This window comes from Haliotis asinina, chromosome 8 (genome assembly GCF_037392515.1).
Source record: "Haliotis asinina isolate JCU_RB_2024 chromosome 8, JCU_Hal_asi_v2, whole genome shotgun sequence".
In the NCBI taxonomy this organism is placed as follows: domain Eukaryota; kingdom Metazoa; phylum Mollusca; class Gastropoda; order Lepetellida; family Haliotidae; genus Haliotis; species Haliotis asinina.
Genome location: NC_090287.1, coordinates 4,860,341 through 4,875,074, shown reverse-complemented (window position 1 = coordinate 4,875,074; position 14,734 = coordinate 4,860,341). Strand labels below are relative to the sequence as shown.

The window sequence follows — 14,734 nt, the reverse complement described above, 5'->3', positions numbered from 1 at the left end:
TAATACTAACATAGCGATTTCCGATCTTTACAATATTTTCAAAAAGAATAATTAAATGAACTTTTGGAAATGTAATAAGACTATAAATAATGTTCGTACGACTATTCACTAGTACAAAGTATAGTTATCAATTCACATGCTGTGAGATGACAGTAGGCTACTCTGTATCACGTCTACACTTGGGCATCTAAAATGTCATAATTTAATTTCAGAAGGCATATAATGAAAAAGCATAAATTCGTATAATCCAAGATCTTCACAATGAACAGTGTAACTCTACACCCATGGTGGTCGTATTATCTCGTATGGTATTATTGTGTATCGAAGTAACGACACAGCAGGATAATATGGGAGACTATAAGTATATAGACACAGGAACTAGACCCTCTGATGTGCTAGATGAAAGCCTGAGATGTCTACTAGTTCACGTTCGACAAGCATTTTGAAAGTGCGTGTATCTGAACAATAGGAACATAATCAACGTTACCATGGCAATCACATTCGTTGTGAGCTGTGCTTGTTTACTGACAAACTGTCATGTCTTGCATCTTATGATTCTCTCTATTTACAAATACAGAAGAAGCTATAAGCAGAGTCCATTGTACTATTGTGACTACATCATGAATATATTGTTTCAGTATTACTACAGCTGTACGATGTTATTTGTTAACAGATCTAACAACTTCCTTAGGAAATATCTACTGTAAGCAGAGTCGATTTTGAAATTAAGACAATGTCATGAACGCGTGTCTATGAATCATTATCATATAGTGATGAAACCAGGTTGTAGCAAAACAATGCAATATACAGGTAGGACATACAAATTAGAGCCTGTTCTATTCCGTTAACAGATTTGTCGTAAAGGAAAAGCAAAGTTTTGTGTCAGGAGTGTGCTTGATTACCAACATAGAGGTTCTTCGGGTATGTAATCCATGGGAAACAAGAAGACAAACTGTGGGTTTGGAATGTGTTGGATAGTAAAACAGAGACAGTGTAGCCCATTGTTCTGAATATTACTGGGTACTAACAGAGGTGCTGAATTTTCAGACTAATGTATCCAATAGTGACAGATATATGCCATATCTCGATCAATTAAGACAAAGGGTTCAGGTTACAAACAAACACGGATATGCTGAACACAATTTTAAAACAAATGATACAAACATAATGATGGTATAGGTGATTCCTAAGACAAAGAGTCATGTTGGAAAACATGTGTACGATTTTACGACAAAGGGTTTAGGCCGGAAACAAACATACTGATGCCATGCACGATTCTTTGGGCTAGAAGTTCATGTTGTATACGAACAAATTGATATTGTACTGGATTTGCGTCGTATTTGAATGTTTCCATCACACGTTCAGATATTTTGCTGCAGGCAAACTATCAGACCATTTGGCCCTTTGGTATCAAACATGGCAACGTAATACTGAAGACCTCAAACTAACGATTGCAGAAACTAACAGGAGAATCAGACAAGTAGGGTTAGATATCTGTTTTGGAGACAAAATTAGAGCTGTCTTTACTTTGAAAACGACAAAGTGTAAGTACAATGAAGACTGTTTCTGCAAAAAGGATAATCATTGCCACATTTATTCTTTTCAGAATGTTCTACATGAGGGTCACGTGTATGTACACTTACACGACTATGTAAATATTAAATTATAAATCTCAGCATCAACATTGTTTTATGTACACTATTTTACATATGGAACTGAAAGAAAACGTTCTTGATACAATATAATGGTGGGCGCCGATCAGGGTGTTTAGCATCATGTATGTATCAAATCAGGTGGTGTTAAGAAAGTGAAAGATTCATACGTCTAGAAACAAACAAGTTACATTGTGATAATACAGTGATAAGGAATACTTCATAGTATTGTTTCCCGATGAAACGTCATTGAGATACGAGTCGACTCACGTAACTGTCACATGAAACTTATTTCCTGGGGAAGTCTCCCGGGTTACCAAATGCATGGGTTACCTACTCACGTTTAGGTAGGAGTTTTCAGGTTCCGCTGTTTGCAGAATTCCCTCGTTTGTTACATAAATATGTATAACAGCGTCAAAATCGAGAATGATCAGTTTCGATAAACTACCAGGATCTATATAAAGACAAAAGAGTGAAAATTCGCGGAATGTTAAGTGTGTCCTGCGGAAACATACTCATCAGACCCCGACACATAGTAAATTAAAATTTAACTCTGAGAATTATTTCATTCTGCAGGTAAGAATATATCCCTTTGAAAAACGGTTAACGAATAATCACTCCGCCACAACTGTCGGCCATCTGCCACTACAAGTTAAGACAACGTATGCAGTGTTGCACGTGTCGGAATCTCAACTCCTGCTCAAATAACATGGCGTATAGCACAGTATTATACTTTTAAGTCTAAAACTGAGGCTTACGTTCCTGGAAGTGTGTCTGTGTGGCGTTGTGGCGGTGCAAGTAGTAGAACCGAGCAGGTTCAATACCTGGTATCATCTCTAGTTGACAGCGATTCATAAACATGTGCTCATTGTGCAACCGACTCCGATTTTAGCAGAGATTTGTTTGGTTGAAAAGCGGGTTAACCATAAACCTTCAGTGTTCTAGTCTGACAGAAATACGATGGCTGCCCTTTTGTGTCCTACCTTGAGGTATCCAATGAAAGAGACAGAAGGAATTTAAAATGTAACGAAACCTTCCAGTCTTAGTGAAATATCGAACTTCAGTACATTCGTGAAAGGTTATAGTCCCTGTTTAGTGAATAGTGGCCTCACTCTATTTATTCAACATGTCAAGAGGATTTATTGATAGGAAAAATCCACTATTAAGGGAATGTGTGATGTATTAGGTATTTCGAATACAAGGCGTCTTTGTGTAGGAACCCGATGGCACGTGCTCTCACTTTTAACACCTTGCGTCTCATAATGGGGATACCGTGGCACCTTACAATAACTTCACAAATTTAAAATGTCGATTATTTCTCAAACATATCCCATTATCATTACTACAGTTCAAATCAAATCAGTGTGTGTCACAAGGTTTTAGCTTGCTTTGGTTACATATGACCTTGAACATGATACTAATTTCAATGCACACTGTCCTCTTCAACATGGTAAGAGCAGAGCTTTTTTCATGCCATGCTTAGAAATGAGCACACTGTTTATTCAATGTAATTGCAAATTAGGAGAGTTTACATAGCAATGTACACTAATATATATTATACATATACATATTGTTCATGAAAACATGTTCTACCGGAAATCAAAACACCAGTCTGCAACATATTTAGTTAGTCTCGAACACTTGTGAAAAGACCCCAGTCGGAAATTATCGTATAAATACACCAGGTCTTTGTCCTGTCAATTTCTCGGATCGTTCAATCAAAGATATGCACACAAATAATTATCTGGCAAAAGAAATGATTCTCTTTGAAATGGAAGAACATTTTCAATGCGACACAAGAAAAAACGAACGCTGCCTAAAGGACATAGTTAGGACAACAGTTATAACTCTTTGAACTTTTAAAAAATAAATATAAATTCTTTATTTCTAACTCGTCAACATTTCTAGCATCCTCGGGCTCAGCACAAACGTTAGCCAGCTTCAATATTCAAGAGGTCCGAGACAGTTTTCTTTGGCCTTTCATTTGTCAAATTATTCCAGAAAAGGATCGTACTTTTTTCTTTTTCTTGGAACAGATTTTACTGTCTTTTTAACCGCTAAAATGGGTGTAGAATCCAATTTGTCCGGCCGATCGAGGAGACTATATAATGGCTTCTTTATTACATTTGATCGAAATGAAATCAAGACCAAGCTTGTGCCGCACAGTCGATGGTAATAGAATTAGGCGGTGTCAAAAACGGGGCACATGAGACGCTTAAACTACAGCTAATGTGTAAATGAATAAGCTCTAATCTAATACAAGGCTAAAACAGAATGGATTGTAAACATACAAATCCCTCTCATAGCTCGGTACAGCTCATTTGAGCAAGGAATCGACTCCGGATCGTCCGGATTTCATTTGAAAACGTCTACACGGAAAATGACCTAATCTTTCAAACTACGCCTCATCGAGTTGAGTGAGATTCGTTGATTGTTTCGCCTGAAGCCTGGTCTTGAAGCAAGGGACGTTGCTACAGTTTATTTGTTGTTTTGATAATTTTCACAAGTTTGCGCAAAGAAGGACACTCAATGAAATGCATTTCTAGAGCCTCGTTTGAGCTCATGGCTACGCCAGCATGTTGGCAGCAATGAAGACACCTCGGCTGTTAGAATCCATGTTTACAGAAGGGACTCTGCTGTTTGGGCAGATCTAATTTATTTTGATTGGAAAATCGAATTATATTTCATAATATGACTTCTATGAGTGATGACAGCATTCATTTGTGAGTGCATCTTGCCATTCAATTCAGGGAATAGTAACCTGATAATCAAATAAAAATACAGTTCCCAGTATGCGATTCTTTGAGTATGTCCTTGCATTGCCTCTCGGCAAGACATATTTAAATCAGACACCGGTTTTCAAACTTGTGAAAACAGATACACACTCTTATCCCGAACAAAATGGAGACTTCGAAATAAACAGCGTTATCCAAACATGTGTAATTCTTGCTATTCGAACTCCTGGGCGCATTAACACAGATTTTTTCGGTAACCATTTAGACACCATATGATCGTGAATTACGTGAGACTAAGTTCAGGTCATATACAAGGGTTAACTTTGGGATAACTTTCATGCTATTAGTTGAATGAAACCGGTCTTCTTTATGAATTGAGTCATATTTTGTGGCGGGTCATCATGCAAGTAGTTCTTCGCAAATGATGCAAACTTAAATTGCTGTTTGTAAAGTTATATATTGTATAAAACAAATAATTACCGATTTTCGACATGGTGATAAACAGTGAAGGAACTAGATGATGACATTGCAGATTGTATGTTGAGAAAATGAGATGATGCAATTTTAACCTGTCTTGTTCCAATATTTTGATTCTAGATTATGTCCCTTGCCCTGAGAGAGTGACTGTCACACCTTACTAAGTCATCCAAACGTAAAAGGAGCACCACACGTAGGCATATTTGCTTTGTAAAAACCAGATGTTCCTTTGCCCTGTGAGAAGACAAGATAGCGGCAATGATGCCCTTATAAACACCACATGTCAGCATCTAATTACTGAAGGAACACCAAGTGTAAGCACCCTTGACTGTATGAACACCACCTGTAGGCATCCTTTTCCTGCAGGAACACCACCTGTAGGCATCATTGTTGTGTATTAACGCCAAATCAAGGCATCCTTAAGCTTCTTTTGTAGGAACGCAGCATGTAGGCATCCTTTTCCTGCAGGTATTCACCACCTGTAGGCAACCTTTTCCTGCAGGTACTCACCACATGTAGGCATCCTTTTCCTGCAGGTACTCACCACATGTAGGCATCCTTTTCCTGCAGGTACTCACCACATGTAGGCAACCTTCTTCTGTAGGTACGAGACATTTAGGCATCCAGAGTCTTTTGGAAAGCCGCATGTAGATGTCCTTGATTTGTAGGAATGCAGCATGTAGGCATCCGTCTTCTGTAGGAATACCATATGTTGGTGTCCTTCTGTAGGAATACCATATGTTGGTGTCCTTCTGTAGGAATACCATATGTTGGTGTCCTTCTGTTGGAATACCATATGTTGGTGTCCTTCTGTAGGAACACCATGTGTTGGTGTCCTGTAGTAACACCATATGTTGGTGTCCTTCTGTAGGAGTACCATATGTTGGTGTCCTTCTGTAGGAACACCATATGTTGGTGTCCTTCTGTAGGAACACCACATGTACGTATACTTGGTTTCTGTAGGAAAATCGCACATAGTCATCAACACCCATTCGTACTCTTCATGGTAGCATGGTCGCCCTAAAGGAACACAACACATTGACACCAAACATATTTGAAAACATCCATAGACCGAATGAATGAGTGAGTCAATATTTAGCGTCACATCGGAAATATATATCTCAGCCATATCGTGAAGAACCATAAACCAAGGGGTGTCCTAAATATCTTAGCCATACCGTGAAGAACCATAAACCAAGGGGTGTCCTAAATATCTCAGCCATATCGTGACGAACCATAAACCAAGGCGTGTGCTAAATATCTCAGCCATATCGTGACGAACCATAAACCAAGGGGTGTCCTAAATATCTCAGCCATATCGTGACGAACCATAAACCAAGGCGTGTGCTAAATATCTCAGCCATATCGTGACGAAACATAAACCAAGGCGTGTCCTAAATATCTTATCCATACCGTGAAGAACCATAAACCAAGGCGTGTCCTAAATATCTCAGCCATATCGTGACGAACCATAAACCAAGGGGTGTCCTAAATATCTTATCCATACCGTGAAGAACCATAAACCAAGGCGTGTCCTAAATGTTTCAAACTGAACAATACGAATTAACTGTTGTTTCGGTTTTTCAAGTGCAGTAGTTTTCGTGTATATGTTTTCATTCCTCCGAGTGTTGTTTGGACGTGTAAAGAGAAGGAATGGCAGATTTAAGGTTCATGGAGACTTTTCCTTGTTCATCCACCGTCTGACTCTTAGTTCAAATATTATAACATCAAGAAGGTAGCAGGACGTTTCCATAGCAAATCTATTTAGATATTCTTGAAGACAAGTCAGATCCTTCCTATACTGAAGACTCTTGTGACATATTAGATTTCTATTTGAGATGAACAAAAGCTATCAGTGTGCATGTACTCGAGAAAATATCATCTTTTTGTTAGAAATTAAAATTAATGACAATATGTGTACTAGCACTCATTTATTTGTTTTTGATTTATCCGAATTAATTATTCTCTAAAGCAAAAGTTATAATGAAAGCGTGTATTGCATGACAGGCCATTAATCGAGCTAATTGGTAAAAAATACACGCATTGTTTTCTACATATACGTAGATACAGTTTTAAGTGTGAATCCATAGTTACATTTACTTACGTTATACTATTTTGTTATTCATCACATCAGTGCATTCACAAAGTTCGCAAATTCCCTTTGTTTCAATGGCTATTTATCTTCTTATGATCTACATGTTTTACTTATGTTGTCAAAATGCCAAAGATCTAAAACTTTGTTTTAACTGTGTGAAGCCTACAACATTCATGTTGTGAATTATTATTTGTGTCCCTGTGTGGACTGTTTAAGAAACATCACTCGTATGCGGGCTAAGTCCCATGATAAAGTAACAGTGACGGCGTGCATGTGTTCTCGTGCAGACATGTTAGATCTCTTTGTTCTTGCGGGGAGGTTTTCCTTATCAAACCTCCATCGACTTGAGGCCGAGAGGCGGTATTCTTACAATGAATAATTAATCAAATATGTCTTCAATGTGTTCATGGTACATTAACAATACCGCCCTTGGCAATGGTCTCTTCTATATTAGATTCTATCATTATTTGTTGCAATGAATACCCTCACATGAAAACCAGACGACTGTTTTACAAGGCAGGACAGTTCCGAGCCGGCTTGTTTCCTCAGGGAAGTGCATGCAAGGCCTGTCAAAACCCTTCTTAATTTGCATGTATCTGTTCACCTCTTAAATTCTCAATAATGTAATAATTTGCTAGAATTAAGAAGAAATGATAATCTGCAAATTAATTTTAAGGGGTGGTTCTATTTCCAACTTTTAGTAAACTCCGCGGTCAAAGGCGACGACACCAAGCTACAACGGCGTTTTCAAAATACATATATTTCAATCAGGTTTACTTTTCAAACATAAATTCCTAACTTAAATTTAACTGTTCCAATATGAACTAATCTTTAACAAGATGAAACAAACTATACATTACACGATTTCAACAGACTGGTTTCTTGTCAGAGTGTCTTATTCATAATGGAAGCAGATTCAGCTGAAATACATGCAGTTGATTACTCGTGGGCTGAGGCGACAGTTAAGCAGCTGATTCGATTTCAGTTTTTTTTAAATGCAAAAATCACGTCTTTCAAGCTTTAAAGTAGAACGCCTATATAACTGTTTCCTTACTTACACAGATAGTTCTGGAGGGATCTGTGTATAACATTTACAGCTGGTTTGCGTTTATGAATTTCACACTTTTAATGCATATAATGCCAGAATATTTTCAGAGTAAACTTTCACAGTTCGAGTTGCTGGCTATCGCAAAGGCTTGCATACTGGTCAGGAAAGGGAGGAGGAATTATGAGTGTGATCCAACGGCCGTTGTGATAATAATATAGCGTTTTGGGCTTTGATTTGGTGAAGTGAATGTTGCATTATTAACGGCTGGTCATTGGGATTAGGATGCTCGGGTAATGCATACACATGAGTAGACTGTATATCTGCAGACATACATCCGGGAGGGTCAACTCTCCATCAGAAGCACAGATTACCATGGTGTGTCACTCCCAGACTTCACGCTAGTCCGTTGGCCCGAAGCTAGTGAATTGTGCTCAGTACAAGTCAAAGTATGATCATGCTGCTCCTCATTGACTGGTGGCATTTACTGGCAACAATGCCGAGCCAATCCACACACACACACACATGGAGATACGTTTGTCTCTTTCAAGCAGGATTAGCTTCAGATTATGTGTCTTAGCATACAAACTGAGCATACAGCGACACAGTATCCTGCTCATCCACAAACTATAAAAGTGATCTCAGGCAAACATGTTAAACCATGCGGCTGAGACAGTGTCAGCCTTACGATCCCTAGTCAACTGAGCCGATGTCCTACTGGAGCGCTGGCTGTTTTCCTTCATATTGCGCCTACAAACGTAATATGCGTGAAGCAGTATTTCTTATTCACGTACAACCGTATGCAACTGACACAACTAGCTATGACGACAACAAAACAGATTCAAAGAAATACACCCACGTTTTTTTTGTAAACCAGACTTGATCCCCCATTTTCATTTATGGCACCATGCAGTATGGTTTACCCTCTGAGCGAGCTTGGAGGGGAATCAGCTTCAAACGTGCGCTGATTGATGAGCTCGGTGACGGAAGGGAGATAACTCCAGCATTGCGCATTCTGCTGGCGTCGATGATAGTCGATCAATAACCGGCAGTTGAGAGGAACCTGTGTGCAAACTGACAATATACAATGTGGCGATACACTATACTGTTGCAGTGCAGGCACATGCTCATGTACAGGGAGACGCAACCAATACATGGCTATTTAACATAAAGCACCCACTAAGAGATCGGAGGGTTGGAGGATTGCCCCAGCCACGTCATAGACGTTAAATATGGGTAAAGATAATAATTTATCATATCCGCATATGATCAAGGTGCAGGTCAAGTGTCGTGTTGTTATTTGCCCTGAAAACTTGTTGCATTGCCTACCGCTCGGTATAAGGGGAGGCAACAAGCACTGATTATCTCAATACACTGTATGTTATTGGAGTGCTACGAAACCCACACCATGAAGCCCGTCTAGTGCAAAAAGAGCCGCACACACACACACACACACACACACACACACACACACACACACACACACACACACACACACACACACACACACACACACACACACACACACACACACACACACACACACACACACACACACACACGGCGCTTTCGGAGTGTAATGCTAAATAGGTGCAATGTTTCTCGGGCATCGGCGGGTCACTTTATACACGTGATAAACGTCCCAAGCTGTATTTCTGAGAGAAAAGAATGTAACTGTATTCCTCACACGTCCTTGTTTTTCAATCACAAATTTAAAATAAGTCCTACAGCCCTCGTCACTTTTGGAAATATTGTTCGCGAGAAACATTTAAAGGTCACATGCAACGTAAAACACAACTTTGCAGATTCTGGTACCTTTCGGTGTGCACTTACCGAAACAAATCATAAAAAATGCCAATTCAACCTGTAAAGTTGAAAAAACGCGATGAAAAAAAAGCCCGCGAAATCGGAGTTCAAACGTTTCACTAAATTCCCCCCAGCGCTGGGGGGAAAACTGGTTTCAACAGCTGTGCTGCGCTGCGTCCACAACGTGAATAGAGCTTGAAACAGTATGCATGCCCAGCGTCTGAGGTCGTGAGCAGTAGTCTAGTCTTGGTTGTGTACACAAACAAGTACATAATCTACTCGTTACGTAAAACAAATTGTTGATTGTGGTAAGCAGTCTCTGTCAGAGAGAAAGCTCAGTGTCTGGTTTATTCACACCTATATGTCTGTCTGCCTGTCTGCTAAAGACAACGTGCAATACACAGCTTCAATCATTCACGACGTGCAATTTGGACTTAACACCTATCAGACTATACGACATAAAGAAAATAAGTTGATTTATGACTCGTGCACCCGAGTCCCGTGTCTGCCACATTATGCAATTGGGCACGTGTGATACACATGACATGTTTTATGTCTGTGGGTTGCAAACAAACTACATTCATTTTATTCGGATGACTGGATCTGACGGAAACTTGTGCAAACTCCAGATTCCAGTCCTGTTTTGTACTTGGACGAATGACAGATTCCAGCCACGCAGTAGTTTACCATCTCTACTGACATGATTTTTTATTGGATCGAGCGCAAATTCAGAGAACATGTATTTTCTAAACCCAACATCTCTATATACATTCTTCATGGATATCGACTTCTTTTGGTGTATATGATTTTGCTTGACAACAGAATATGAATCCATACTGAAACGACGCATCAAGTACACAAAAAGAAGTTGTTATCCACAAAGAATCTTACTTTCTTGTGACTGGCTATACTTCTAAAATGCCCATCAAACAGATCATCTTTCTGTACACACAATGAACCCTCAGCACGTCAGCAAATGGAACAGCCAATCGGAAGCCGTCGTTACACTTGAGTGCATATCCACCCGCTATGACTGGGTCTCCCGAGGGCTTCGTTTCGGGGGAAGTAAGCCCAAGTACAAAATATTGCACTTTTGAATCGCGATTGTACGCGTATAATTTTGTTTATTTGTTTTTTTAAAAGCAGCAATGTATATTATATGTCATGAATAAGTGATAAATGTGTTTTAATTATGTTTGATTTTTTAGTTGCATGTGACCTTTAATTATGCAGCCTAGTAATTATGGTGACATAGCCCCATTTCAAGTGAAGTCCAATGTTTTAAAATATATGTCTACAGTACACATGTCTATTTCTATGCTTGAGACCATTAACGGGTGAGTGAGTGAAATAGATTGAACCTCGCTTGGGACAGATTACGAAAAGTCAGCCACAGGTAGGGGACGCCTGAAGGGAAGCACTCTCGTAAAAGGCAAGTCTTGGTACTGGCCCACCAAGAAACGTTTTCACGGGGAATGCAGGATAAGAGCCCATAATCATACTAGCTGGTGTGCCAAAGGGACACAGCTCTGTCCAGCATCCACATCTCCCACCGCAATCATAATCATACAGGAATGTTGTGTATCTGTTTTAGCGAAGCTTCTTCTTAATGTATGGGATGAACTAAACCCATTGAAAGCTGCAACCACACACACTCTAACTTTATCATAGAGGCCTGTGATAATTGAAGCAAGTGGTTGATAGCATGAACCTTTACCTCACCTCATCTCACACATACATGTTTTCTGATTGGCTGAACGCTCTTCTATTATTTTCAATGTAATACGCCTACAAGCAAGTAACATGTTCTATGTACCCCGCTTACAAGCAAGTAACATGTTCTATGTACCCCGCTTACAAGCAAGTAACCTTTTCTATGTACCACGCTGGAAATGCTGAACCCATCCGCGACTTCGTGGTAGTAATTCTTTATCTCGAATAACACTGAATCACGTATGATGTACGGCAACTATGTTTGTTTTGCGAATGCAAATCGATGGAAGGGAGATAACTCTAAATCTGTTTTTCTTGTCAGCCAAATGTAGCGATGGCTACAGTAAGAGTTCTGTGTCCGTGGTTCAAGCAATTTAAAATTAACACTGGGGTGTTCGGTAAGATAAATACGTTGTAATCTGGTCCCGTGGGGCCTATGGGTTGATGTGCCCTCGATTTTTGTTTCTGTTACCCTTGCCCTTTGTTTTAAGGTATGTACCCTCGATGTTTGTTCCTGTTACCCTTGTTACCCTTTGTTTTAAGGTATGTACCCTCGATGTTTGTATATGTATATCGAGAATACACGAACCCATGCTCCCACCCCTTTATCCGTCACCCTTCTCGTTACCATAGCTACTCCATGTCGGTGAAGCTCTAGAACGTATATGACGACTGTGAATGCTGTTAGTGAGCCATTGTACGTACAGGCCGAGAGGGACAACTGCAATATTGTATCAACTGGTTGCAGGTCGGCACCAGTGGTCCCTCAGTCATGTTGATTATGCATCAACATTCCAAGTTGCCTTGGTAACATAAGATCGCCATGTGGACACTTACAGACACGTTGTCCGGAAACCCCCGAGGTATGGGAAAATACATACATTAACGCGTGTTTGAAATAACAACAACCAGTTCATTGGAAATATTGTATTATAAATTAACAGTATGTACAAATATTCGTTACATTACCCGAATAGATCAAATCAAGTAATATCGACAGTATACGAACTGGTGGTTCCAGCCCGACTTCACACGATGGGCAATGCTTTGGCTATTCCGATGTGTACAACGAAAGACGTCAATGCTGACACGTTGCATGCATATACATGTAGGTATATAGGAACGTCGGAGAAGATGGCATAACTAAAGACTTGCATAGCTATTTTGGATTCAGCAGTATACTAATTTGAATGCAAAACAACCATCAACGCAACAATTTGCAGCGAAGCTACCAAATGAACGTGTACTGGTAGAGACGGTTGCTGAATTAGCACACATTGTACAACCGTTGTACATGCTTGCTTTGTCATGATGTAAAGTCAGTCCTTCCTCAGCTCAGAGTAAGGTCAGTAGAACATGTAATAGTAGTTCCGAACCGTGAAGTGATAGAAAACGCAAAACATTCAGGTTCGGATTGGATCGGTGGAGCCAATAAGATCAGGTGGTTTCAAGTTGCTGATAGGTGTTCATTTCAGACGCTGAATACTAATAATGCATGAGTTTCGGGGTCAGTCAGCATAGCAGAGGCCATGTTTCTAGAATGATTAAAGATAAAAAATATTTTCAGAATAGGTCAGCAATTTGCTGCAGTAAACTTGATGGTTATGTAACACAAGACTCCTTTTTGGCTACGACCTGTGCGGATCACTCCATTGTGAATCTGACGATGTGCAAATCATCGGATTTTAAGACATTTAAAAACTAGTTAATAATCATAATAGTGCAAAATGTAGATTTTTGTAATGACTCTGACGAGACTGACCAACATCGTTCTAGCCATGGCAGAAACACAATAACCCGAGCTTAACCAGGATCATCCGGACTCTCTTTCTGTATGCATTAATTCAATTGTAAAAATAAAGGTGGAGGGTCTTAATAAACAATAGATCAATACATCTAACCTAAACTTTGCACGTGCATGAAGTACCACCTCTAACAGTTCTGCAGCCAGAACTTACCATGGCTTTGAAATGATACAAAGTTCTAACCTGATTAATGCTGTTTCTACAGGGGCTTGGCACCAGTGATGCTGAGGGCGTATCTTTGGCAAACTAGCTAGACGTCTCCATAGAAAACACTATGTGGAAACATAACATTATGTTGTCGGTAATGAAACAGTCCTCTGTACATCGGTTTTGCAAGGCAATGTCAAATAATGGTTCAGTGAACAACTTTCACACTTTGTCGTTCCTGTTCTATAATTATAGGTCAGGTGGCTTTCAAAGGACGAGTGGGCGAAACATATCGGACTATGTCTGAATCGAAACCTTGGTAAGGAGACAATGTGTACCACTGGCCAGTCGACTCATCGTTCTGAGAATATTCCGCCTAGTAATATCTAAAGCTATCAGAATCAGATTAGAATCAATATCTAAGGCTAAAGTTCAAGATTTAATACTAATCTGCAGCATGTGGGAAATTGAATGAAATTTCTGCAAACATTTGTTCAAAATTACAGTGAAGTGATTCTGTACATTTGAAGAAGTGTCACCACTGTCTACAAACAACAGTGCGTACTTGTCAGCACCAGACAATGAATTGTATCTACATAGTAGAACTACTTTCAATCAGTTTAAATATTTAGAAAAAAAACTTTTGTAACTGTTGTTTATATTTATGCATCACACACCTAGCTACACACCTGATTTGAAAATGCATCTTGTATCCACGAATGTTCATAAGATTTCTTCCACACACTTTCAGCCCTAGGCGTCTCACAAATAGTCATAAGTATTATCACAGAGATCTTTAATAAACAGTCAGAAGTCCAGCTGGCTTCAAGATAGAACCAAGTGCCGTCAAACCTCGGACTCCTTTAGGGGATGTTTTCCGTTCTGTTTCGTCTTCTCGTCTTGTTTCGTGTCAATAACAGGAAGGGCTGGAATGTGAAGAGGGTGGGAAGAACGTGTTAGGAAAAGGTAGATCAGTTTTCACGGTTCTGAGCAGTATTTCAGTTAGATAATAAACACGAAGGCTTTCCCGATGCAGGACCTTGGAGGTATTTGGAAGGTATCAAATAGAAAAACCAATATGGGACCGTCAGACCGGCTGTGTTTCCCCTTAGTATCTACACTGTCTCCATACCTACTACACACATTACTCCCATGTACGGACTCTGGATTAAACACGATGTACTGTGAAGACCACATTTACCAATCAAGGCACGTCACACGTGCATTCTTTGTAATCATTCGCATCTTCAGTAGTGTCC

General features: G+C 39.7%; 1 protein-coding gene across 1 annotated transcript in view; it reads right to left on the bottom strand.

Annotated features, from left to right (window-relative positions):
* Positions 1 to 12,435: 12,435 nt before the first annotated feature.
* Positions 12,436 to 14,734, bottom strand: part of LOC137294266 (inversin-B-like) — a 50,850-nt gene continuing 48,551 nt past the window's right edge. Inside the window, exon 16 of the mRNA XM_067825273.1 lies at positions 12,436 to 14,401. Within this exon, the coding sequence (XP_067681374.1) occupies positions 14,322 to 14,401 (80 nt within the window). The 3' untranslated portion in view covers positions 12,436 to 14,321. The remainder of the gene's footprint in view (positions 14,402 to 14,734) is intronic.